Source organism: Cavia porcellus, unplaced genomic scaffold (assembly GCF_034190915.1).
Source record: "Cavia porcellus strain 051 isolate PalLab524CR breed Dunkin Hartley unplaced genomic scaffold, mCavPor4.1 scaffold_8, whole genome shotgun sequence".
Taxonomy (NCBI): Eukaryota; Metazoa; Chordata; class Mammalia; order Rodentia; family Caviidae; genus Cavia; species Cavia porcellus.
In genome coordinates, this window is record NW_026947491.1 from 53,060,985 (window position 1) to 53,088,814 (window position 27,830).

The window sequence follows — 27,830 nt, forward strand, 5'->3', positions numbered from 1 at the left end:
AAATGTGAATTTTCAGTGCTTTTGACAGCCTGGGGATTGATACAGTCTTCTTGATAGGCCAGGGGATGGTATCTCCACATCACTGCAAATTGAGTTCAAAGTAATTTTTAAAAAATCTTAGTCTAATTTGGAAATATTTAGGAATACTTAAACTAATTTAAATGTTTTGTTTATCTCAGTACAATTTTAATAGAATTGAACATACAATTTTAATAGAATGCTAAGCTGTTACCTTTTTATTTAAAGAGAAAAAAGAAAGAAAATAAAAAAAAGCAGTAAAGGGTACAAGTAATACAGAATTTCAAGAAAAAAATATACAGTAAGAAATCACTAGTTAATAGGTTACATATTGTCCTCTTAGAAACAGTTGTCCAAATTATAAAATTAAAGCATATAAAGTGGACATTCATACTGTGAAATTGCAGTCAGTTCTGTTCAGTGATCCAACAAAAGCTCAGTAATATGGTTTTCCATCCTACACACTCAAACATACATGCAGTTATATCCCTTAGACCACCTACCTTTCCTTTCTTTTTTACAATAACAATTACACTTTTTGGGTTTTATTACTCCCATAGTTCTTATTACTTTTTTTTGAAGAGAATAAAACCAAACGTGACTAAACAAAACAGAGTCAGAACAGAAGGATGGGAATAGTACATGATGCAAAAATAGAATACCAGGTGATCAAAAGTGGTTACCATTGTGCCTCTTGCTATTTTTAAAATGAGTTGCGTATGTCATCAGGTATAATAGAATTGATCAAAACAGTACAGAACAAGACCAATAAAACCTACACTGGAGACCTTACAGAACTTCAAAAGAAGATAATAGTCAAACCATAATGGGCATCATAGTAAATCTTATTGCCTTCAAAGTGGTTGCCTATACCCTCAAACTTGACACTATCAAACAAAAATAGAATATAGTAAAATTAGAATAAGATGGGGAGAGCAGTACTGGGGTTCAAATCAGGTTAATAGGAAACAAAAAAGTTACTATAATATATCCCGCTATTTTTTAATTTAGTTTTCCCTTAATTGAAAAAAAATAGATTAATTTAAAAAAGAGGGGAGACTGAGATAAAAGAGGACATTGTAACAGAATAACACAGGTCAGAACTGAACAATTTAAGCATCATTGTGTTTCACCACCAGATAATCTAACATAATAGTAGTCACCATAGTGCCTCTTTCCTTGAATTATTTGAGTATAACTTCGTATACTACTGGTTTTAATATGTTGTATCTTACTATGTTTTACTATATGCAACAGTATAAACAAAATTTTTATAGGCAAAGAGATAATATAGAAATTGTTGTTCGTTTTCTGTTAGCTGGTTCTAAATACCCTGTAATTCTTTCATTCTCTTGAATGGCTTCACTGTCTTGATATGCTTGATGCTATAGTATACGAAGCTGTTACTTTTATATAAGATGTTATGCACATACACAAGTTACTGAACTCTAGCATAATATTCACCAGTATGTTTACCATAATTAATTCTGGTATGGGAATTGCGGTTGATTTGTCTTTCTTTATTGTTCATGTTTTTTTTTTTATTTTTTAAGTCTGAATCCCAGGCAATATTCTGCCTTATGTTTATATTATTGCAGTGCAATTAAATATCCTTTTTGTGGTCTATTTGACACATTTTGGTGCATTTTGCTGGAGATTTTGGTATCTAAAATGGCCTTACAGTATTGCTGAAATGCAATCTGGTATTCCCCAACACTGAGATGTGTCTCTGAAAGTATTTGTGTTAAATAAGTTTTGTTCAGGCATGAGTTACAGTTCTACTGAGTTTCAGTGCCATGAACTAACTAACTATATATATATTACAATTATGTTTTGATTGATATGATCTGATAGAAACCTAATCCTGTATTTCTTCTATTAGCAGTGGTTCAATATTCACAAATTTATTGTTTAGGATAATTTTATGGAACACACATGAATAATAAGAATCAATCATGTTCTGTAACATAAAATTAAACATGATCTGTATGATCATGTAAATGTAAAATTTAATTAAAAATGTATTTCAAAATTATAATACAAAGATTTTCACAATACATATAAACAAATGATATGGATATAAATATATGCATATAATGTATAGAAAATATCTAACATTTATTTACATATTTAATAAATTATTACTAAATTTTGCCTTTTTGGCCTGTACATTTATATAATCAATTTTATGTAACATAAAGTAATTTATATGTTACATACAAGTTGAGGAATGCATACACATATGCACATACACAAATACGTATATTTTAAAAATGTGCTAAGATTAAATTGAAAATCACTACACAATTGAAAGTAGTCATATTTTGATAGAGAGCAAATGATGAGGAAAGGACAGATAGGGGTTATTAGATTTAAAATGTTTTGTCATTTTCTGATGGCCCTAGCATTTATAGAATGATGATTTATGTTTAGCATCAACTATAACTTATTATACACTTAATCATATGCATATTAGTAAGCTAAGCTAAGTATAATTTTTTTTTAAAACATTACTTTTGTGAGTTCAATAATCATGCACATTCTAAGAATACATGAAGTATAATATATGGAGTTTGAGAAAAATGAAAGTAACTGGATACTTTTTTTGAAATATAATTTTTAAAAATACCATTGTTACCCATTTCAATGAGTCGTGCATCCTATGTTTTATTTATCATATTAAGAAAGGCAAAGATAGGGCCTGGGGATTTAGCTCAGCGGCATAAGTGCCTGCTTTGCAAGCAGGCAGTCGTGAGTTCTATCCCCGGTACTGATAAAAAAGAAAAAGACAAAAAAAAAAGGCAAAGATAATTGTAGGTGACGTAGGACACTGTCATACTATTTACTTTGTTCTGTCAGTCCTTATAATTCCCATAGGAAGTAAATGCAGTATAAGAAAGCAGACTCAGAATTATATTATTTTACTGAATTTTACCGAATAAATGACATGGCCAGTATACCAAGTCTTCAAGGTCTTTATGCTTCAAAATCTTTATGCGACAAAATAAAACCAGTTGAAAACTTAGCCTAAAATGGTGTACAAATTAGGTCTGTAATTCAATATTAACCTAGAAGTTTAGAAAACTGAATGACAAGCATTTTTGTCTGAAAATGTACATGAGTATGTAATTATGTAACTGTGTATATATAAATACATTTCCCTGTGTAACTACCCATAAGTTTCCTCCTTTACTTTGCATTTTTTTCTTCTTTGCATTGGTTTATGGGAGCACACTAAATTGTTTTAGAGGATGTAGGTGTTTATAAACTATTTTTGTGTAAGATTCAGATAGCTGCATGAGGTAGGATATAAGTACTGAGAAGGATCAAATTCTTGAAATTTTTGTTAGTGCTGACATCTGTTCATTGTAAATCCGTGTGAAGTCCTTCACCTTTTTTGTGGGCATAATTTCCTGTGTGTAAAATGAAAACTCTTACATCATTGTAGCCATTAATAAATTTAAATATTTATATTCATATTTTTCTTATTTTCATATAATAAAAAGTTGGATACATTAAAATATACCTATAAAATGTATTACTATTTTCAATTTTAGCCAATACTTATATATAATGTGTGTGTGTGTGTGTATATATATATATATATATATATATATAATTTACAAATGTACACACATACACATGCATTTTAGTACTAAGAATAGAATCAAGAGGCTTGTGCATGCCAGGAAAGTGCTCTACTACTGAGCTGTATAGCCAGTCCTACTATTAAATATTTCTAAAGGTACTATTATTTTTAGTACTTGTGTGTCATGAACTGATGACTGAGGAGAAATAAGCCTATCTTCAAATCTAGTAGGTAGGCAGGTAGACAGACAGACATTGTTTTCAGGAAAGCAAAATAGTTAAAAAGCAAATTGTAAACATGCTAAGGACATAACCTTTCCAAAATAATTTTAGCACATAGTGGTAGTTTAGGTTGACATTAGCAATCTTAGCAGCTGCAGTACAGTAACTTAATGAAATGTTTTTGCCTTGATGACCATGTCTAACCAAGATCTACCTGTCTGCATTACTTAATTTGTGCTTTAAGATTTTCTTTTCACCTTGACAATAGTTTCCGCAACATTTTGGTAAGCTACTAACCATAAAAACTTACCCTTGTGTTAGCTTTTTGTCATTGTGACAAAATACTTGAGAAAATCAGTTTAAAAATAGGAAAGATTTATTTGGCTCATTGTTTCAGTTCGTGTTAGACTGACCCAGATGATTTAGGTTTATGGCAACGTAGAATATCTTGGCAGGGAGCTCATCTCATGTGGGGCAAAGCTGCTTACCTCACAGTGGCTGGGAAGGAGTCGGAGAGGAGAAGGGGCTGGGTCTTAATATTCCCTTCAGGAACTGGGGATTGAACCTTTCCCTACTTGGTCCCACTTAAAAGTCCAGCCTCTTTTCAGTAGAGCCACATGCTGGAGACAGAGCCTTTAACACCTGAGTCTTTGTAGAATGTTTAAGGTCCATTCATAATAATCCCTATGGAGAGAATGTTTAAAGTTATTTCCTTAATGTTTTAGAAATTAAGTGCTATTATCTCTCTCCTTAAAAACATTAAAGATACAGAGAAAACATAATAAAAATACCTAGTTCTTTTGCTTGTTTTTTCCCTGAATACATTATCCAGTAGTCTCATTTCTAATGCTATTTATATTACTTTTAGAATCAGCAGTAATTGGTGAAATCCAGTTACTGACATTATTATTTTACCTAGGTCAAGTGTCTCAAAATCGCTGAAATTTGTCTCATTTAAAAGAATAGACAAACTAAAGGGTTTCTGGGAAAACTAAACTGAACAAATACTACAGATAATAAGCACTTATCATAGTAAGTACTCAATATTTACTGAGCTAGATCTCTTTATACACTTTTATGTAACTGTAAATTGACTTTTATGTTAATTTAAACACTGCACATTTAAGTTAATAAGTAAAAAGCAGTTTGAACTTTTGAAACTATTCTGTTTAATTAATGTTATAAGAGCCATGGTTTGTGTGAATTTGTGTGTGTGTGTGTGTGTGTGTGTGTGTGTGTGTGTGTGTGTATTTGGTCAGTTATAATTTACTACATTGTATATTCTTGAAAAAATCAAAGTGATTTGCACTTCTCATAAAATGTTTTACATACACCAGCAATGGTGATTTATTATCCTTGTCAAGTATTACATACCATGTGCCATTCCAAGTGCTATTCTTTTGTGTGGCTGGTGTCAAAGGGGTGTTCATGCCTGTAGGGCCACTAACATGTGAGTAGCATGGTGCTGTAAGCTGTTGCAATAGCTACCTTGTTTCTAGATGATAGGAATTTTTCAGCCCCGTTGTCAGCTACCAAACCATCATCCTGTATCTCCTAGCATTTTAAAAATTTTAAAGTATAAACATTTCTTCACAACCATAGTTTCTAAAACAATGGAAAGAATATTTGTCATTTATATCCCAAAGACTTCTACAATATTAAATTCAGATTCTCTTTAAATAACCATTTCTTGCTGTATCTATATGCAAACAGTGTGTTTTAAATATATGTAAAAAGAAAATGAAAAATAGACAAAAGAAAAAATTCTTTTTCTCTTAATCTTGGTGGCAGTTGAAGGTTTTATTTGATAATTTTAAAGGCTGAGTTACACTTTGTTTACATTTTCTGTATTTCCTAAAATTTATGTAGCTGAAAGAAAAAAAAAATACAAAGATGAGTAAAACGTAACAATAAAAATGTATTTATAATTATATCTGATTTTTAAGATTATAGTAGTATTTAAATTAATCAGAAATGTATGTATAGATAAAAATAAAATATGCACAATTCTTAATGAATAGTGCATTCTTAGAATAGTATGTTTGTCATTTGGAGTTTTTTTTCTGCGTTTTTCTAATATTCTACTGTAGAAATTTCATCCTGTAGTCCTCAGACTGGTTTGTAAATAAAGATTTACGGGAACATACATCCTTTTTTTACAATATAATTAAGTTCATCTACAAATAAAATGAAATCGAATATTATTATTGATCAAAAAGTAGCAAGAAAAATCTACCATTTGTGTCATGTGAATAAACCTGGAAAATGTTATGGTAAATGAAATAAACCAGATACAGAAAGAAATAAGGTGCCGTATGGTCTCACTTGTGTGCAGAATCTAAAAAAGTTGAGTTCATGGAAGCACTGAGTAAAGCAATATTTCTACAGTTAAGGTAGATAGTAAAAATGAGAAGCTATTGTTCAAGGGTATACATTTGCCATTATGCAGGATATTAAGTCCCAAGTTCTAATGAACAGCTTAAAGACTATAGCTAATAATACTATGTGCATACTACAACATTTCTAAGAAAGATTTCAGGTATTCTCAGAGCAGTAAAGAGAAAAGGTAACTACTTGAAGAGATGGATATGTTAATTAAATTATAGATAGTAATCATTTTACTCTGTGTATGTAGCAAATGTTATGTTTTACATCTTAAATATATGCGATTTTTATTTTAAAATATCAGGTTAGAACCATCTCTGCACTCATCATTAAAGGGTATAACTGAAAACAATTGAAAAGACAGTAGGCCAAGTCACATACCAAGGTTTCTGAAAGCAAGTCACAAAATTAGCTTTTATTAATTTATTTCAAATATTACCATGCCAGAGCAAATAGGACTCTCTTTTTTCTCTACATTCCAATTGAAAGACACCTACAAATGGAATGATAATACTGCAAAGAAGATATTGAGAGACATTAACAACTGTACTGCTTTCAAGAACTAAGTAAGCAGCTATCACTCCACCAAAAAATAAGTGAATAAATCAATAAAAAATATGAGAACTAACACATGTATAATTTATATAAATAACTTACATGATTTAAAATGTATTAGGTTATACGTTATTTTCTTTCACAGGAGAGTGGTTATCCTATACCTTATAGCTAAAAGTTACATGTTCTTAGGCATATCCAAAACAAAAGAATTTTCTTCTGCCCCATTTCAACAAAGATATTATTCTTGGGACTGGAAGAATATCATTGCTATGAAAATACATAAAATAGAATTATTAAAAGTATAGTATATAGTATCCATTTTTAATGCATTAAAATTAATGTAACTGCATAGAATTATATAATTTCTAATACTATTAGTTTAACCATTATGCAGTAAGAAATAATTGTAAGTACTCTCAATTATTAAAAGTGAAAAATTGAACTCTCGCCTTGACCTGGGGACCCAGGCTGGTTTCCCACCAGACCCGGGGACCAGCCCAGTTCAGAGACTGTAGCAGCTGCAGCTGGGAGCTCCGCCCAACCTGCAGGAACTTTCTCGCTGACTTGGGGGACCAGACAGGCTCCCCACCAGACCAGAGACTAGACCAGAAAGGTAAGAGTAACATCAGCAGCTGGGAGCTCCGCCCAGCCTGCGGGAACTTTCGCAATGACCTGGGGACCCAGGCCAGGTCTCTACCAGACCTGGGTACCAGGCCAGATCAGAGACTGTGGCAGCAGTGGCTGGGAGCTCCGCCCAGCCTGAGACACTCTTCCTGGCCTGAAGAGCAGGCCATAGTTCCTTGCTGGGTCTCGTGAGTGGGGCCATCGCAGGTTACCCCATCCCAGGCTGCTGGATCTCTCTCCCACACCTGGAACAACGCTTGAAGCTTCCAAATACAGGAAAATGACAAATGAAAGTCTAAAATGCAATCTCAAACATCCAGCCCATCCCAAGAAAGCCCAGGAGCCATGTGCATAGAAGAAAATACATGCCACATGACTGAAATACCTGAAATAATGGTAACCGAAATAAAGAAGCAAGTATGGGAAGCCCTGAAGGAATTCAAACTAGAAATATTCTCTCAGATGAAAAAAGAATTGATAAAAGAAATGAAGCAGATGCTAAACATAGCTAAAGAAGAGGCAGTTAAAAAATTAGAGGAACTAAACGGAAGGATAGAATCCGTGGATGAACAGTATAGGAAGCAAACAGAATATATAAAACAGATGCAAAGACATATACAGGAAATCAAAAACTCCATTGAAAGTTATAAAAACCGTCTCAATGAATGTGAAGATAGAATCTCAGACCTCGAAGACAAGATTGCAACAAGTGAACAGGAAAGAAAAGATCTTTTAAAAATAACAAGAAACCAGGAAATAACAATTCAACACCTACAGGATGACGCAAAGAGAAACAACATAAGATTGATAGGGATAAATGAAAAAGAAGGGGACAACATAAAAGATGTCAAGAGGATATTTAGAGAAGCAATAGCTGAAAATTTCCCAAACATGAGATTGGAAACTGATATCAAGATCAATGAAGCATATAGATCTCCAAATCGTCACAACCAAAATAAATCTACATCCAGACATATAATAATGGCCATCTCAGAAATTGAACAAAAGAATAGAATATTAAAGGCTGTCAGAGAGAAAAAACAGATCACCTATAAAGGAAAACCTATCAGAATTACAGCAGACTTCTCAGCACAAACAATAAAGTCAAGAAGAGCATGGAGTGATGTATTTCAGATCCGAAAAAAAGAAAATGATTTTCAACCTAGGCTGATGTACCCTGCAAAACTGTCCTTCAAATTTGATGGAGAAATACGATACTTCCATGACAAAGATCAGCTAAAAAACTTCATGATCACCAAGACAACCCTGCAAAGAATACTGAAAGACAGCCTAGATACATTTAGGAAAAAACCACTAAACAAAGCAGACAGTTGAACAGAGCAGAAAGATAAACATGCAACACCAGAAAGATAATATGTCAAAAATAAACCAGTTTATAACAGTTCTTACTATTAATGTAAATGGTCTCAATACACCAATTAAAAGAATCAGACTGGCAGAATGGATCAAGAAACAAAATCCAACCATATGCTGTTTACAAGAAACCCACTTAACTCAAAAGGATATTCACAGACTCAAAGTCAAAGGATGGAAAACAACATTCCATGCAACAGGAACTCCCCAAAAAATCTGGGGTAGCTATTCTGTTTGCAGACAAAGTCAACTTCAAGCCAATAATGACTAGAAAGGATAAAGAAGGTCACTACATACTGGTTAGGGGGAAAGTCCAAGAGGAAGACATAACTATCTTAAATATATATGCACCAAACTCCAGAGCACCCAGTTATATAAAACAAGTACTAACAGAAATGTAAAACCAAATCAGTAGTAATACAATTCTGACAGGAGATCTTAACACACCACTGACACCAATGGACAGATCAACCAAAAAGAAAATCAACAAAGAAATAAAAGAACTGAACTGCACCTGTGAACAAATGGACTTTATAGATATATACAGAGTATTCCACCCAACAACAACAGAATACACATTCTTCTCAGCAGTACATGGGTCATTCTCTAAAATAGACCATATATTAATTCACAGAACATATTTAAATAAATGCAAAAGGGTTGAAATTATCCCTTGCATGCTATCGGACCACAGCGCCATGAAATTAGTAATCAACGATAAAAGATGTTGCAAAAATCCCACAAACACATGGAAACTGAATAACACACTCTTGAGTAATCAGTGGGTCACAGAGGAAATTAAAAAAGAAATTAAGCAATACCTACAAACAAATGAAAATACAGATACAAATTAGTGGAATCTATGGGATGCAATGAAAGCCGTCCTCAGAGGAAAATTTATTGCACTGAGCTCCCACATCAGGAAAATAGAACGAATACAAATAAATAGCATGATGCTACACCTCAAACAGCTAGCAAAAGAAGAGCAAGTCAAGCCCAAAGCCAAAAGAAGAGAGGAAATTATAAAAATCAGAGCAGAAATCAACGCAATAGAGACTAAGAAAATAATCCAAGGAATCAACGAATCAAAAAGTTGGTTCTTTGAAAGAATAAATAAAATCGATAAGCCTTTAGCAAACCTTATTAAAAGAAGGGAAGAAAGAGCTCAAATCCATGCAATAAGAAATGAAAAAGGTGAAGTCACTACAGACTCAATAGAAATGCAGAAGATCATCAACACCTATTTCAAAAACCTCTACTCTCAAAGGTTTGATAACACAGAAGAAATAGACAGATTCTTAGAAACATATGAAGTACCAAAGCTAGATCAAGTGGATGTAAAACTGCTGAATAACTCAATCTCTATCAATGAAATTGAACATTAATTCCTTATGGAATATAATTAATTCCTTACCTACAAAGAAGAGCCCAGGCCCAGACGGATTTACTGCAGAATTCTACAAGAAATACAAACAAGACCTAATACCGACACTCCTTAAACTCTTCAATGAAATTGAAAGGGAAGCAATTCTTCCCAAGTCATTCCTGGAAGCAAATACTACTCTAGTACCAAAACCCCGGAAAGACCCAACCGAAAAAGAGAACTACAGACCAATCTCCCTAATGAACACAGATGCAAAAATCCTCAATAAAATATTGGCAAACAGGATGCAGCAAATCATCAATAAGATTATATACCATGACCAAGTGGGATTCATCCCAGGGACGCAGGGATAGTTCAACATACGTAAATTAATAAATGTAATCCATCATATCAAAAAAGCCAAAAGTAAGAATAACATGATCCTTTCCATAGATGCAGAAAAAGCCTTCGATAAGGTTCAACATTCTTTCATGATAAGAACTCTACAGAAAATTGGAATAGATACTCTTTACCTCAATATAATAAAGGCTGTCTATGACAAACCAACAGCCAGTATCATACTAAATGGCCAAAAATTGAAAGCCTTTACTTTAAAATCAGACACAAGACAAGGATGTCCTTTATCACCTCTCCTATTTAATATAGTACTGGAAGTACTAGCCAGAGCAATTAGATAAGAGAGAAATAAAAGGGGTAAAGATAGGAAAAGAAGAAGTTAAATTGTCATTATTTGCAGATGACATGATACTCTACATGGAAGACCCCCTAAATTCCATTGAAAGACTCTTAGATATAATAAATAAATTCAGTAATATAGCTGGGTACCAAATCAATACTCAGAAATCAATAGCATTCTTATATACTAACAACAAAATCACAGAGAGAGAAATAAGAGAAGCCACACACTTCACACTAGCAACCAAAAAATGAAGTATTTAGGAATTACTCTTACAAAATAAGTGAAAGATCTATACAGGGAAAATTATAATACTCTGAAGGAAGAAATTGAAGATAATCTCAGAAAATGGAAAGACATCCCATGTTCATGGATAGGAAGAATAAACATTGTGAAAATGGCCATTCTCCCAAAACTGTTATACAGATTCAATGCAATCCCAATAAAAATATCATCAACATACCTTATAGATCTAGAGAAATCACTCCTAAGGTTTATCTGGAACCAGAAGAGACCTAGAATATCAAAGGCAATTTTAAGCAACAAAGGCAAGGCAGGAGGCATCACAATCCCTAACTTGAAGTTATACTACAAAGCAACAGTAGTAAAATCAACATGGTACTGAAACCAAAACGGAGCTGAAGGTCAATGTAATAGATTAAAAGATACAACCACAACTACAAACACACTCAACCACCTTATCTTCCATAAAGGAGCCAAGCAGTTTCACTGGAAGAACGACGGTCTTTTTAATTATGGTGTTGGAAAAACTGGCTCTACATGTGCTGAAAACCTAAACTCGACCCAAGCCTATCACCATGTACTACATTAAAATCTAAATGGATTAAAGATCTGAATATTAAAACAGAAACACTAAAAGTATTGGAACACAAATTAGGTAGAAACCTTGAAGACATAGGGGTAGGTAGAGAATTCATGAACAGTACTCAAACTGCATGGGAAATACTTCCCAGAATCAATAATTGGGACTACCTCTTATTAAAAAGTTTTTGTAAGTCAAAAAAAAATCTCCAGCATAGTCAAAAGAAAACCCACAAACTGGGAAAAGATCTTAGTGAACTCCCCCTCAGACAAAGGACTTTTGTCTAAAATATATAAAGAATTAAAAAAAAATCAGACCCCCAAAATTCAAAGACCCAATCCAAAAATGGGCATCTGAGATGGATACGCACTTCTCAGAGGAAGAAATACAAATGGCAAATAAATACATGAAAAAATGTTCATCATCATTGGTTATTAGGGAAATGCAAATTAAAACCACACTGAGATTCCATCTCACTCCTGAAAGAATGGCCAGGATCAAGAAAACCAACAACAACAAATGCTGGAGAGGCTGTGGGGCAAAAGGAACTCTCCTACACTGTTGGTGGGAATGTAGACTGGTACAACCTTTGTGAAGGTCAGTCTGGAGATTTCTCAAAAAGCTAGGATTGGAAGTCCCATTTGTTCCCGCTATTCCACTACTAGGCATCTTCCCAGAAGAACTGAAAGCATCATACCAAAGTGATATATGTGCACCTATGTTTATAGCAGCGCAATTTGTAATTGCTAGATCATGGAAACAACCCAAATGTCCATCAACCGAGGAATAGATAAAAAAGCTGTGGTACTTCTATATAATGGAGTACTACTCAGCTATAAAGAAGGACCACACTGAGGTATTTATCAATAAATGGGCGCAGCTTGAAACCATACTCATAAGTGATTAAATCAAACTTGCATCTGTGAACACCAAATAGTTTCCCTAGTGTAGGAAATGAATCAAATATATAAAAGTACGTGATAACCATGATTCCCCATTAAATGCCTTGAAGCCTTATAAAATTGTCACTCATTACTTGGAATGGGTTTATTCTGGGCTGTTTGATATCATGGCCGGTGGTGCAATGAACAGCTACTTTGAAGATAATAAGACATAATAACAGCTAGTGCTGATTTAATAACATCTTGTCTTAAAGCCGTACCAAACTATGGTTCTTCTGTCTCCATTGATTTTATTATGTTGTAACTTGCTGGACTTTATTGTATGTGGTAGTATAAACAAAAATTGTTATAGGCAAAGAGATAATATTGAAACCATTGATCATTTTTTTTTCTGTTAGCTGGTTCTAAATACTCTACAATGCTTTCATCCACTTGAATGGTGTTACATAGTCTTGATATATTTGATGCTATAGCATATGAAGTTATATTCAAGTATTTCAAAGAAAAAGACACTATGGTAACTACTATTAAGTCGGGTTATTTGGTGGTGAAGCACTAGGTTGCTGAAAGTGTTATGCTTTAACCTATATTGTTATGTTGTTATGCCCTCTTTTATCTCATCCTCTCCCATATTCATTAAAAAATCATTTAATTTTTTAAAAAAAATATATCATCCAATAAAAAATGCTGCTGGATCTGTAGGGAAAAAGAAACCCTTTACAACTGTTGGTTAGATAGTAGATTAGTTCAAACACTGTGGAAATCAGTGTGGAGTTTCCTCAAAAAAATTAGGATTAGAGGTCCCATTCAACCCAGGTATTCCCCTTCTGTGTATCTTCCCAGAAGGATTGAAAAACATCACTCCCCAGTGACATATGTGAAACCATAAGGTTCAAAATATACAATAGTCACTGTGAAGTGGAATGAAACTGTTCAATAAAAAGAAGAAACTAAGATAGGGGAAAAGAGAAAGGATAGAAGGGAAAAGAAAAAAATGCAAGTTAGTTATACCATTAGTGTCACTTAGTTCACTGAATAGGAAAGGTTGTGCTAATATTGATTGAAGAAATTTTTATGCCCATATTTTGTGCTTGAGTGACTAAAGATAATGTTGTGTAATTTATCAACAATTGTTACTTTTTCATTATTTTGTTGTGAAAATTTGTTTTACCTTTTCTTCTTAATATTGACAAAGTAATAAATTTAAAAAAAATAATAAAAAAGTCAACAATTCTAAAATGTACTTAATTTAAGTTTTTATAATTTATTAGATTCAATATATGATTCTTTTTTGTACTTTGGACCAAAAATCCTGAAGTCACCATTTTGGATTAAGACACTATTGTACTTTAATTTTTATGTCAGTATCATGTTCTTTGTTTGAAAATGAAGTTGGGATAGCTTTTATTATTTTTAGTTTGACACTTCAGTTTTTATCTGAATTCTTAACTTCAGTTTGAGTAAGTTTTGCTCCATAAACAGATTAAGTTATTAAGTTAGCTCATTGTTCCTTTCTTTTTTTTTTTTTTTTTTTTTTAATCGGTACCAGGGATTGAACTCATGACTGCCTTCTTTGCAAGGCAGGTGTTACGCCACTGAGCTAAATCCCCAGCCCCTGTTAGTTCATGGTTAAAGTCATGTATCTTATATCATTTTTCTGTGAATTTCTGGTAGTTTTCTGAGCACAATGGTATTATAAATACTTATGAAAATCATTCTACAGTTATTACTGAACAATGATCACTTACTAATAAGAGTTATATTCAAAAATGGAAATATAATTTAAACTATTCTTTCTTTCTCTTTTTGTATAGGTTACTTGAGTTTCAAAGAAAGGATTGGTAATGCCACCAACACCAAGTGCTCCACCTCAGTACCCACCTCCTGATGGAGGCTGGGGCTGGGTGGTGGTTGGAGCTGCCTTTATATCCATTGGATTTTCGTATGCATTCCCCAAAGCAGTCACAGTGTTCTTCAAAGATATTCAGGAAATATTCAGTACTTCTTACAGTGAAATAGCTTGGATATCATCTATCATGCTGGCAGTTATGTATGCAGGAGGTAAGATTCTTGGAATAAGTAGAATTCTGGATTCAGAAACCTGTTCCCTTATGCCATATGTTTTTCATACATGATCTTGTTATATAAAAGCCCTATATTCATTTTATGCTCAGTTAATCAGAAGAATAATTAGAAATGAATTTTTAATAATTTAACATCTTGAACTATTCACTTCATTTTTAGTCTTAATAGAGTTTTCATTTGTCCAAACCAAAATGTTCTAAATTATATACTATAATTTCCAAGTCACTTTTCCATTTATTTTAAATTAAAGGGTACATTATAGTATTGGTATCACTTTTCACCATTGCTGTAGTTAACAGAAATGCTTTCTTCTGATTAAGAAGGAAACTTAAGTTGCTGAGAATTTATAAGCCCAGATAGTATTTTATATGTACAAATGGAGTGCTTTCATGTATGTTTTGGACTCATTCAAGTTTCAGCAAGTAAACTAATTCCTTATTGCTATAGGATTCACTGGGTGATGACACCTTTCTATTTAAATGGTTTTCAGATGATTACCTACTTACATTCTATGTTAAAATGAAAGTGAGAGTCATGAGGGATAACGAGTAAGTGTCACTTCTGTTTTTTGAATAAATTCATGCATCATTAGGTGACCCATCATCTTTAGATTAATTTTAACAGGTTACAGGCTGCCGTATTTATTTTTTAAAGTCATTCTTGAAAATATATGGATTTTGGACTTTCTAATTTTCTCAACTGGATATTCCATTCCAGGGGATAGTTATGGGCTCAGAATGTAAGAATTTTAAAAGCTACATAAATTATTCAGTGTTTTATTTTTGTTTTACAAGTAAAGACAACATGGCTTTTAGTGAAAGATATAAAGCATTAGTAATAATATCCAGTATTTATTAGTATTTATTTTTAGTCAGAACCTCTCAGTACTTGATATGTGTGATATGACTTAATCTCCTCCATGACCTGTGAAATAAGTGTTATCTTTTTTCTATTCTGTAGCTGAAGAAATAGATATGAAATGCTTTTCCAAGTCAAAACAGCTCATTAGTGGCAGATAAGAATTGAGACTTCACACATTTAATCACTGTGCTATCTGCCTGTCTTCCTCATTACATGTACAAAGTGACAGAGCCAGCTCTAAACCAGGCTTTCTGCTCACCTGATGCAGTGTTCTTCCCTTTGGTTGCAATGACTCACATGCTGCCTCTGCCACGGTCATTTGTTCAGCGACATTTCAGATCTTTTCGCTGCAATACCAAAGAATTTGATGCTGAGATGTATGTGTCTGTATGTGTTCACATGTGTGCGCCTGTGTGTGCCTGTGTGTGTTAGTGTTTGTTTTTCATTTTGTTTATAAATTACTTTTAGCTATTTCAACATAAGATTAGTTAGTTATTTTATCATTACAATAAATCCTTGAAACATTTTTTGGATATATCAATGACGTATTCATCATCTAATGTGCAACTTAAGACTCTCATGTGTAACTGCTTTAAGGATCCTGACAGTATCTTTTATCCCTATGATTATAGAGAGAATAGATATTATGCAGAGGGCTTGATCCTCTCTTCTGTGGCTTAGGTGTTCTTTAATAATACTTTGATAGAGCAACAAAAGCTTCTTGACCTGAGCTCCAAAAGCTGTTAATATTAAGATTACCTCTCACTCTTCTTCTTTTTTGGAACTGGGGATTGAACTCCCAACCTTGTGCTTGGCAAGCAGGTGCTTGTGCCACTGAGCTAAACCCCAGCCACTCCTCACTCTCAAACATGACTAAAATCAGCTTCTCTAATGACATGATATAGACTGACAGTATTTAGATTTCAGATGCTGTTATGTTCATATTTTTCTGTTGAAAAGATTACTGGTTAATTTATAGGTAAGATAAAAATTTATATAACTTTTAGGTAAGGCTAGCATTAATCTGCTTTTTTTTAGAGTACAGATTCAAGCTAGTATGTATACTAGCTGATGTATATATACTGTCCCATTTTGTTGGATAGTTGAACAGAACTGTTTGCAGTCTCCCTGGTTGAAATCCCATTTATATGTTCCACTTGTGTACCTTGTAGCCATATTTTATCTAGTAGCTCTACATTACCCAAGACTTTTTACTGTTCCCTACATCTGCTCAATCTGCTGGACAAAGAATGAACATAGACTGTGTGGAAGACCGGATGGAATAATTGAGTGTCCAGTTCTTGAAGGAATAATTTTCATTTCTGCTGCCCGTGTAGGACAAAACACTGGATTTCTCAGCATACAGCCCAAACCCCCTGTCATGCTCTCTACAAGGGCAAGGCCTTTGTCCTGTGAGAGAACCCTAACAGTCAGCTGGGAGGAGTCTGCTGCTCTGAAGGCCAGCCCTACTCACCAGGGTCCTGGACTTATCATCTTATCAGGCCTGTCTGGAAAAATCAACAGCATTAATATAACCTGGGAAGTCTATCTAGTTACTAATAATCATCAGTTTAGTCCTGTTCATAAATCTAGCTGAGGAATAAATTGAAGTTTCTGTATACAAAGATGTTTCCCCCTAAAGCACCTTCGGTGTCAGGAGAGGCTATTGTCAATAAGTGAAGAACACACTGCTCTGAAAAAAACAGAGAACAAAAAAGATTTGCCAAAAATTAAAAACAACATGGCAAAGTAAAATAATTCCTCAGAGAGGTCAACTATTGGGATGGCTGGACTTGAAATGCAAGATGGTACCCAGGACAACAATTAGGTAAAAATACACCAAAATGATCAACAGATATTGTCCTCACCCCCTCAACATCAAAACATATTGCAAAACTACAATAACTGAGACTTCCAGAAGCTGTGCTGGGTAGAATAAACAAGCAAATGAATGGGCCATCACAAGCCTGATGCCAAACTGATAGTTTGACCATGAACTTGTTGTTGGACACCTGATTTAAAATAAACATAAATCCCCATCTAGCACCCCGCTAAAAGTAAATTTCAGTTGAATTAAGTTAAAAAGAAAACAAAATAAAACAGAAAAAAACCTTCATTTCTGCCACACATTCCATTTGGTAGAAATCTTACATTGTCCTGCAGAGATGCAGGAATAGTAGGAAAAGCAGGTTTCCTCAAGAAAGAATCAGTCAAAATTGGATATCATCTTGCCAGTCCTACATAGAACTTTATACCTCTATAATCCTCCTCCAACATCAGAAGCAAAATGTGTACAAATGTTCCATGGTCATATGACAGCCTTTTATAACTTGGCATATATCCAAACAAAACATAAGAATGTGCCTAAGTATAATTCAATTTTCTCAAAAAACTCCCAGTATGAAATTAATTAAATACCCATACTAGATTTTTCGTAAATGCTAGCATTTTATTGAAACTTGTTTTACTTTTTAATATATAAGTATGAATTTGAAAAGATAAATAGCACTCTTGAAATTCATAAATAATATGATAGTTTTATATTATAAATTTGGGGAAAAATTACATTAAAATATTTAGGATCGTAGATTGATAAAATTTAGTATCTGATTCTTTTAAAAAAGCAATGCTAGACACATAAACGTATTTAGTATAATAACTGGAGAATGGTAATATGTTGATAAAGCCAAGTAAGTATTTGAAAAAATGCTAAAAGTCTTTATTTGTTAGGGCTAAAACATTTTAGATGCCCCCCATAAGCTATGGAAGAAAGTTAAAAGTAACAGAAATTCTGTTACCCATTGACCTTTCCCATAAAACTGGAAATGCAATCCCAGGCCCTTGCCTAGAATAGAAACTGTCAGATCCATTATTGGATGTAGATCTTGTATATGTACATGGCCTGTTGAAAATAATATCCTTATCTGATCCTGTAATTAGTTTTTAATCTTTTAACAAAAATAATTTGAACATTTAAAGTTATTATCTCAATATGGAAAGTTTCCGTTATGTGGTTACAGATCATGTTTTTTCATACATAGCTGTTTAGAATAAAAAATATAATAGATTCAGTTACTCCAAAGCTCAGTGATAAGTCCCATTACTCAGTTGTGTTGCTTTTTGTTTTTTTCTTTCAAGTGCATTTTACAGAGTTTCTCTTCCTAAATATTGAGTCTCTTTGTAAAAATGTGTAGTCCTTGGCCTTATCATAAATCTCCTTTTTTCAGAATTTCTGTTGGTATCCTTGGAAACTTGAATTTTAACAAACATGTCTCAAAACCACCTTTTCTGTGTGTATAACATTGATGTTTACTGTTGTGAAAAATCCATATTTGATTTTAAAGTATTTAAATTTTTCGTAATATTTAATGGCTATTTATAGAGGCCTTTTTGGTTGACTATAAAATAAATTCAAAGACTATGTGGTGAAAAGGCATATGGTTTACTAGGAAGTATAATGAGTCTGTCTACCAAGTAACTGAAATATTCTGTTCAACATAATGCTAATTACATTAGCCCAAAGAACATCCAAGATCTGACACATTCATTAGGGCTTAGCACTAAGCCTATTAATCACTACGGTGGGGTCATTGAGTAAGATGGAGCATGTTCAGAGCCTGGCCTGTGATGTCGGGGCCTGAGTCTTTTGTAGTAATTAGGTGGCATCTGGGCCTTCGTAGCATGGTATTATCTTCCCTTCTGAAGTCTGAATTAAAAATGAAACTAATAAAAGATATGCAGGAAGAATGGGAGAGAATGCAAATTATGTTTATACCTTACTTTATCCTTGGAATAATGGCACTAAATTACGGCAACCCATCTGGCTATCCATATGGTCTCCTGGAGTTCTAGAAATTTTTAGCACATAGGTCAAGCTAAGTGGTCACTCCATTAATACAGCTCTAAAGAGAGGTAGAAGGTACGTTACGGTTTAAACTTTTCACATTGTTTAGAGAGGTACAGGAATTTGTTTTGTAAACAGTGATGACAGGATTAAATTTTACTGCTATATTTGTTTGTTATTCTGTCAAATGATAGTTACTGGTTATCTGTACAGTTACTGAATACAGATTTTGAGCTACCAGTCTGTATAAGTCGCTCTTGTGTTTTTCCTGGTATTGTCTGTTCTGATTTGAAAGAATAAGTCATTTTAAAGAATAAATTTAGCTTTGTCTTTCTGATAATTTATTCTGTTTTATATCAGTAGTGACTACTGAATATGCTAAAGTAAAGGTTATGGTTTTTTGATGGACCACTGTATGCCGACAACCAAATATTAGACCCCAGAGCTTATTTTACTGGAGGCAAAGCAACAAAAGGCTTTAATGTAGCAGGTTGATGGCCATAATATACAGTGTGTATATTTCTGTTCTTTTAAAAATTTAAATATAGTCACTATATTATTCTGCTTTGTACTCTAAATATTTTGCTGAATAGGGTAACTGTTAAAATAACTCATACAGTACTTTCTCTTAACAGCCATAAAAAAGAAGTTATTCCATTCCTATGTTTGAGATAACTATGACTTTCTTTCTAGCTTTACAAAACCCAGAAATTCTAGCAAGTACCCTTAGCCAATCCTGTGCAAGCAGACCTTAATATCTTGTGCCAGTGTCATGTGAGGTTTATTTTTATCTATGATTGGAGATATTACTACAGTTTTTCTAGGAAATATGGTACAGTGTGATGCAGACTAGTGCTGATCATATGCCTGTGTACTCCCAGCTTCTCTCCTTTGGTGGAGGTCAGTTGACTAGTAATGACCAATGAAATGGAAGGGAAGGACAGGTATCACCCTGGACTCCAGGACACGGCAGTTTGATCTGGTGTGCACTTCCCTTTGTTCTTCTCTGCTGCAGTGAATGTGCTGCAGATTACATGGCTACAAAGGGAATGAAGGTCTTTGATATACCCCAGATTTTTCTGAATGAGCAATTATACAAAATTAAGTTTTTGAAAATTGTGGTACAGAAAAACCTAGATTATACTAATCATTACAAACATGAGGGTTTAGCTTGTTGAATAACTGTAATATAACTTATGTAGTTATTACAAAAATACAAGAGCAGACTGTGAGACAGTATTTTTAGATTATATGATGAAGATATATCTGGAGTCATCAGGTATGTCATCAGATCTCTGAGAGTAGAGGGAGACTTCAGCATCTAAAATGAAAAAAGTTATTGTGGATATTATTCTTGTCAGTTGTCATAGGAGTGAAAGTGAGAGGCAGGCACTTGAAAAAGACAAGTTGAGAATTCAATCATGCTTATGGGGCTTTCTGTGGTTATATGTCTCTGTTTTTCCCAAGAGAAGGATGGAAAGAGATGAGCGCCATGCACACATTACAAGTATGCTTAGGCCTTTGAAGCTATTCCAAGGGTTTTTTTTAGAAGCAGTATAAACCTTTCCAAAAATAGCATAACCTCTGCTCCTTAAAGCACCTTCCAAATTAGATCAAACACAACAAACTGGAAATGAAGCAGGTCATGCCAGTTTGTTGAACATTTTTTTTTAACAAAGTAACCTTGTTTCCGTGTACAATAAACATTAAATATATATACTGTTACCTAATAATTTTATTCTTATCCCTAACAATTTCATACCTAATAATTTTATTCTTAGATTTTCTAAAACAAGCTGCTAATGTTGAACAATTATTAATTACATATTTTTGTATATTTATGTGGAAATAAAAGTGAATATACAAATGGCTTGTTTTCCTTGTAGACTCTGCAGTCTTTCAAGGCATTAGTGGTAGTCCGTAAGGAAAACACGTTTCACAAAGTACGTGAATTTCTATTTGATGTCAAACAGTAATTTTTTTACTGTTTTAGCTAAATCACAAATATTTCTTTTACCAAAAATGAATTTAATAAGGTTCGAATTAAACTAGATAAATATATGAATATTAGTTTTTGTTTTAATAATACTCATATAATCCTCCTGACATTTCACATGTAATTGTTTACATTTTATAGTGTTTTTTTTTCCTGAGGAATGTCCCTATTTCTACTATTTTATTTATTTCTTTGGAATCTTAATCATTTATTATAAGACTCTTTATGTATTATTGTTACAAAATACAGCAAAATCTTTTAGAGACAAGAGGCTGGGGATTTAGCTCAGCAGCATAATCACCTGCCTGGCAAGTGCAAGGTTGTGAGTTAGATTCCTGGCACAGAAAGAGACAGATAGACAGAGAGAGAGAGAGAGAGAGAGAGAGAGAGAGAGAGAGAGAGAGAGAGAGAGAGAATTGATATTTTTACCTAATTCACAAACAGAATAATTTTTGCCTTTTTCTTTTTTAAAATAATGTATTTTGAGAATTAGTAACAGATTATAATACTGAGTAGTGGTTTGGGGATGGAGGATTTTGCTGTGTTTAGATCCAGTGTTGTCATTTACTAGCTCAGTAGTTCTCTAGTTCTATTCCATATCTGTCTGTCTATCTGTCTGTCTATCTATATATATATATATATATATATATATATATATCTGTATATGTTCATGATTATACATTTTCAAGCTCTGTTGATTATTTTCATCACATTTGTTAAAGTGCAGTGACAAAGAACTTTTCAGCTCCCTATAAAACCTAATTATGTTAAGACCATACTCTAACATTTAGCTAACTTAATCTAATTTGAAAATTCAAAATTATTCAATGAAGTAGACACCTTCTGCAATGAGAAAAGTGTGAAAAATGGGTAAAGAAGAAAGGAAATATAGATGCTGCCTATTTGCTGTAGAGATCAATCTAAGAGAATTACAGACATGCGGGAGGGAATTTTCCATTACTTTGATGACATCTTTCCTGTCTGTTTTGGACAATGTCAAAATTAATTATTTTATTATTTAGTCGGGATTTTATGCTCTATTTTCTCAGTACTCTTCCTCCTCCTTCTTTTTTTCTGTGCTTGAGAGAGAGAAAAGCCATCAGATGTGTGAATTCATTGTATTGTGAGAGGCCATTGTGTGTTTTATAACTTTGCTGGCAATGGATGTGCATTGTGTTTGAACAGACTTTAGCACAATATGTGCACAGAGTAAACACCATATTCCAAACCTAGTGCAGCAGAAGGAAATTCAAAACAAGGGAGCTAAAATGATGAGTCTATGTTTGTGTTTGAAATAGAGAATGCCTCTTCTAGCAACATAGGCAAATCAGATTTGTCTTTGCAGGGTTGAAATATCAAGTCTGAGAAGAGATATAATAAAACAGTATGAAATTCTGTAGGCTATAGAATGTGTAAATAAATGTGTTGACTAAATTCTGCAATATTGGAATTTCAGTGAAAAAGGAAATGAAAAAGTAAGGCCCAAGAGAAATGAGAAACACTAATTTTATAACATAATATAATAATGTTTAAAATTTATGATACCAGTAAAAACTGAATAAGCCAAGTTTTATAACAAAATCAAAGATCGTTTTGATTAAACTCATTAATGATTGATCTAGATATAAAAAGAATCAAAGGTATTTAATGTATATCCCTTATCAATCCACTTTTACTGGGGATTTTGTTTTGAAAATTTACTAAGATTAAAGTACCATGTTAATCTTCCAAAGAAATATTGGAAACAGGACTCATACCTAGATCTATGTGACTTTAAAGTGGATAATTTTATTCACTTTTGCTTTAGTGACATAGAATTTCTCAGGTTTCTATTGCTTTCTTTCCTAATCTCTTCAGAAACATGTTGTTCAACAACTATATATCCCATCAGTTTATTGCCATTTGTTATATCCTTAATTATCAAAAGAACAGAGAATTGGAGTGACAATGAATTTAAATTTCTCTTACATTATTGTTATTTATATATTGATATTTGACTGAATTTTGTTGTTCTTCTCCTTTTTTAGGAGTGCGGGAGGAGAGTTTGAGATAGGATCTTGCTATGTAATTGAATCGGAACTTGAACTCACTTTGTAGCCTAAACTGGGATAGAACTCATGGCAGACCTCCTGCATCAGTCTCCCATGAGCCAGGATTACAGGCATGTGCCACTATGCCTATTTCTTATTACATATTTTTCTTTCCTCTTAGAACACATCCATGGATTTGTTCTATACTGTTTTGAAATAGATTTTAGTTTTGTGAAGGCATAATTAGTTCGCATGCTAACAGAACTGCGTCTCTTTTTATTATTGTAAAGAATCAAAGTAGTTTTATGTCTTATAACATCAAAATAAATAGAGAATAAAGTTTAAACTTTGTGGTCAGCTATTTGTAGGAATGATCTGCTTAAGCATTATCTGCTTAAGCAAGCTAACCATCACCTCTGACTTTTAGTATTTTGTGTACAATATGGAGAAAATTAAAGATTCCAACCCAGATTCTTCATTGTAATCAAACATAATGCATGAAATAATAACTGCATCATCATTGTTACACGGATAACTGTCCTCAGATCACTGTCTTTCTCCATTCCTGTTTGGTGTCTTAGTTCTTGAACTACTTGTCTTTAAGAAAACCTTAACGTCTGTGTTCATATAGTTAAGCTTGTGATCCCCAACAGTTCTGAAAATCTTAATAATCTCAATTTCTAATATCTTAGTCTCCAACCATCAGGACCTACATAGTGTCACAACTCTGATAATACCAGAACCCAACTGGCGCTGTCAGTCTCCTGATACTGCCACATTTATCACTATCCACATATCATCTTTATCTTTAATTAGAAAAAATTATATTTAGTTATTAATCATTTTCTTGAATGCATTCACAAGTATGTACTGCTAATTTTCCATTATCCATTGATAAAAACAACTCTGGTTAAAGCCAGCTCTTCTCTTCAATTTCTGCATTTCTATAGCTGAAAGTAATGGAAGAAAACCACACTTTGTGATTCACTGGACTCTTTTAATTCATGATCAGTAATTTTGTATGCTTCCTGGTAACCACACACTATACTATTTTCCTAGTTCAACCAGTTTCATACTCAATGAGATGACTATTTCTTAATCTTTTTCCTTGGATTCTAGAATTTATAACTTTGATTTTGATTCTTCATTCAGAAAGTTAAAGTAATCATAACTGTCAGTCTTATACTATAACTTTCCATCTGTTTATATTTGAGTTTTTATATTTAGCCTTTTTCTATGTAGTACTTGCATCCTAGCAAAAGCTGACTCATGCACTTTCTTTTTTACCCTCCCACTTGTTAAGGGACATTACAGTAAGAAAAATACTTTTTCTTCTTTTTGTTAATCAGCAATATTTTCCATTACAAAAGGATTATTACCCATAGCATATAACCATGGTTTCTATCCCTGACTTTATTTTAAAAATAGACAAGTAGCAAATGTTCTCTAGATCCATATTTGCTGTCTGATGCAATTCCATTTATGCCCTTTCCTTTAAGCAAAACTTCTGGAAAGAGTTGCTCCAATTTCCCTTTCCCATTCTCTTTCTCTATACCAAAAAATTTTGCTTCTAACACTTACCTGAAGTTGTTGTTTCCAAGTTCTCTCATTACTTTGTGTTACCAATTTAGTTATTATATCAATGTTCATTGTACTTGGCCTATTAAAATGTAGGAATGTACTAATTATAGTCTATTGTTTCTATAAAAATGTTTTCTAATTCTACATGAAAAAGTTCATACATTTTTCTTTTGATGCCATTAATTATGCCTTGTCAATATTTATTTATAGTTGTTCTTAATCGCTTTAAACTCTCAACACTGGAAAATATTGGCTATCTTTTTTTTTTTTTTTTCTTTTTTGGTCTTTTTTCCTTTTTATCAGTACCGGGGATCGAACTCATGACTGCCTGCTTGCAAGGCAGGTGCTTATACTGCTGAGCTAAATCCCCAGCCCCTGGCTGTCTTTTTGATGTATCTGAACCATGGAATAATTATTTATTTTTGACTTGAGATATTTTTGATATTTCTTATTACCTTACATTCAAGTTTATACATTTGAATAAGCAGGGATCATTGGTATTCTTCAGATCTGTTTTTTATGTACTTGTTGAATATGTGACCAAATACTTTCTCTAAGTGATTTATTAAAATAGCTGTTCTTTCTCTAAGTTTCTAGTTTGAGAAAACAAGTTTTAAATTTTTCATGATTTTATTTTTTTTTATTTGTGTTTTATGACTTTGTAAAACAATTATTTGAAATTATCTGTAAGGAAGTTCATATCTGTTTTGCTGGAATCAGCTACTGAGAGATTAATATTGTATTCTTTTGGTGGTGTTAACATTTCCTTCTTTTTTATTTCTTGTTGCATTAAATTGATGTTTGTATATTTAAAAAAATGTAGAGATTTGTAGATTGGCATTGTCTTGGAAATTCTGTCCCAATGGTCAGATTCTTTCTGTCCATTACATTCTATGTAGGCCACACTCACCTGTAGAACTCACACCACAATCCATAAGCATTGTACCATCAATCAATCACTAATTCTAGAAACCTGCCCTGGTGACTGCATGAGGCTTTGCGGGGGTACATCCAAACAGAAACCATAACGCTACTTTTCAAATTTTTTCCTAGGTATTTTATTGCTGTATTTTTAAGGACAGATACCCTGGCACATAACAGGTGCTTAATAAATATTTTTGAATAATAAAGTATGTCATTACCAAAATTACTATAATAATTATCAAATGATACATTTGAAGTCTGGGATCTAGTCTTGGTGTGTGACTATAGTGTTGCAATTATTCAGGAATCAGTCTTAGAACTCAGTTTCGTTCATTCATATTTTTATTTGATTTAATTCTCCTATGTTCCAGGCACTGTGCTAGCTATTGATGTACATAGTTAGAAAAGATATGGACCCTAAGGAGTTGCATTCAGTTAGGGAAAACATAGAAGTTAAAATTATTAAAGCTGTGTGATAATCTTGGAGAGAGACATAAACTGCTATTAGAGAAGTGAAAAGAAATAAAAGATCCTTAATTAGTCAAAGAAATAGTTTATGGAAGGATAATAGCAAAATTTCCTGGAATAAATAAGATTTCAAATATTTATTAAGAGTAATCATTGTAGTGTAAAGACAATGGTGAACATATACAAAATTAACTCTTTCCCACGACAAAATGTAGAAATACGGAAGGAAAATTTAGGCCCACGGCATTCCATAATATAAGTATGTAGTCTTATTAGGATACAGTATAAGTATAGAGAAAAATAATCATAAAGTTTGATAATTCTTGAGCTTCTTGTTACAAATTTGTAAAGCAGAAATTACTTCTTTTCAACTGTTGTTTTCTTTGCTGTTTTCCTATTATCATTTTCCTTCTACATAGGAAGTATTTACCTACTTATATTTAAGGAACATTTTATAGATCTTCCTGTTTTTCATTCCTAAACAGGCATGCAGATTATAAAAATTCATGATGAAAATTGAAAGGGTAACAATTAATGATACATGTGGATGTACAATGTCTGTTGCATAGAAATTTGAGGGATTGGACATTGAACCTAGTGCCTTGCTCATGGAGGGCGAACCCTCTGCCACTGAGTTATACCCCAAATCCTTACATGACTTTCACATTACAGATGCTTCAGAACCTCCAGAAGCAGTCACATACATTTACCAAGAAAATTTCAGAGCAGAAAAGCCTGCAAGATAGTACACGTACAAAACAACTTCTCTTCCTTCCTACATGAACTACAGCTTTTGTGTGCAAGTCTTTTTACTACTGAAGATTGTATGTGTCTTTCTTTCTTTTTTATCACTGAAAATTAGGTGATAATTGAATAAAGTGTACTTGTAATGTGATGAAACTGGATGACTTTTTGTCTTTCACATCATCATAGAACATATAGGGTGTTGTCTCTGAAATCTGAACTCATTGGCATAGTTCAATACTAGTTTTCTGATGTACACATATATACACATACACGTGAAGAAAATGAGTTAATCTATAGGTTTTCATATCAATTGCAGATAATTTTAATATAGTTATAATTGAATTTAATTATCTGATGCATTATTTCCTAACTAAACAAACATTTTTATTATATGGTAGTCAGGAGGTAGACTTTCTGGAACTTTGCAGGTGCCAATATCCCGGATGTTTGCTAAGCTGCCCAAAAGAATCTAATGATGACTTATTTTCAATTTAAGCACAATATTATTAAGTAGAGATATTTCATAGAGTATTTTAATTAAATTATAGAGATTTTAAAAGAATAAATCAAGATGTATGTGAAATTTATGCATTGAAGGATGTAATAGTAACAGAAAAATCATACATAAAGCTCTGTATCTGTAAAATGAAGGTGTTCATAGAAAATTTTTGTTTAGGAAAATTTTAATAAGATAACTTGTGCAAAGTATGATAAAAGATTGCTATTTGTAGTCCAGGGCC

General features: G+C 32.9%; 1 protein-coding gene across 7 annotated transcripts in view; it reads left to right on the forward strand.

Annotated features, from left to right (window-relative positions):
- Slc16a7 (solute carrier family 16 member 7) overlaps positions 1 to 27,830 on the forward strand; it is a 177,627-nt gene that overhangs the window by 91,747 nt on the left and 58,050 nt on the right. For all 7 annotated transcript variants that reach the window (XM_063255048.1, XM_063255049.1, XM_063255050.1 and 4 more), the window contains one exon: positions 14,369 to 14,615. In XM_063255048.1, coding sequence (XP_063111118.1) covers positions 14,399 to 14,615 — 217 coding nt within the window. In that variant the 5' untranslated portion in view covers positions 14,369 to 14,398. The remainder of the gene's footprint in view (positions 1 to 14,368; positions 14,616 to 27,830) is intronic.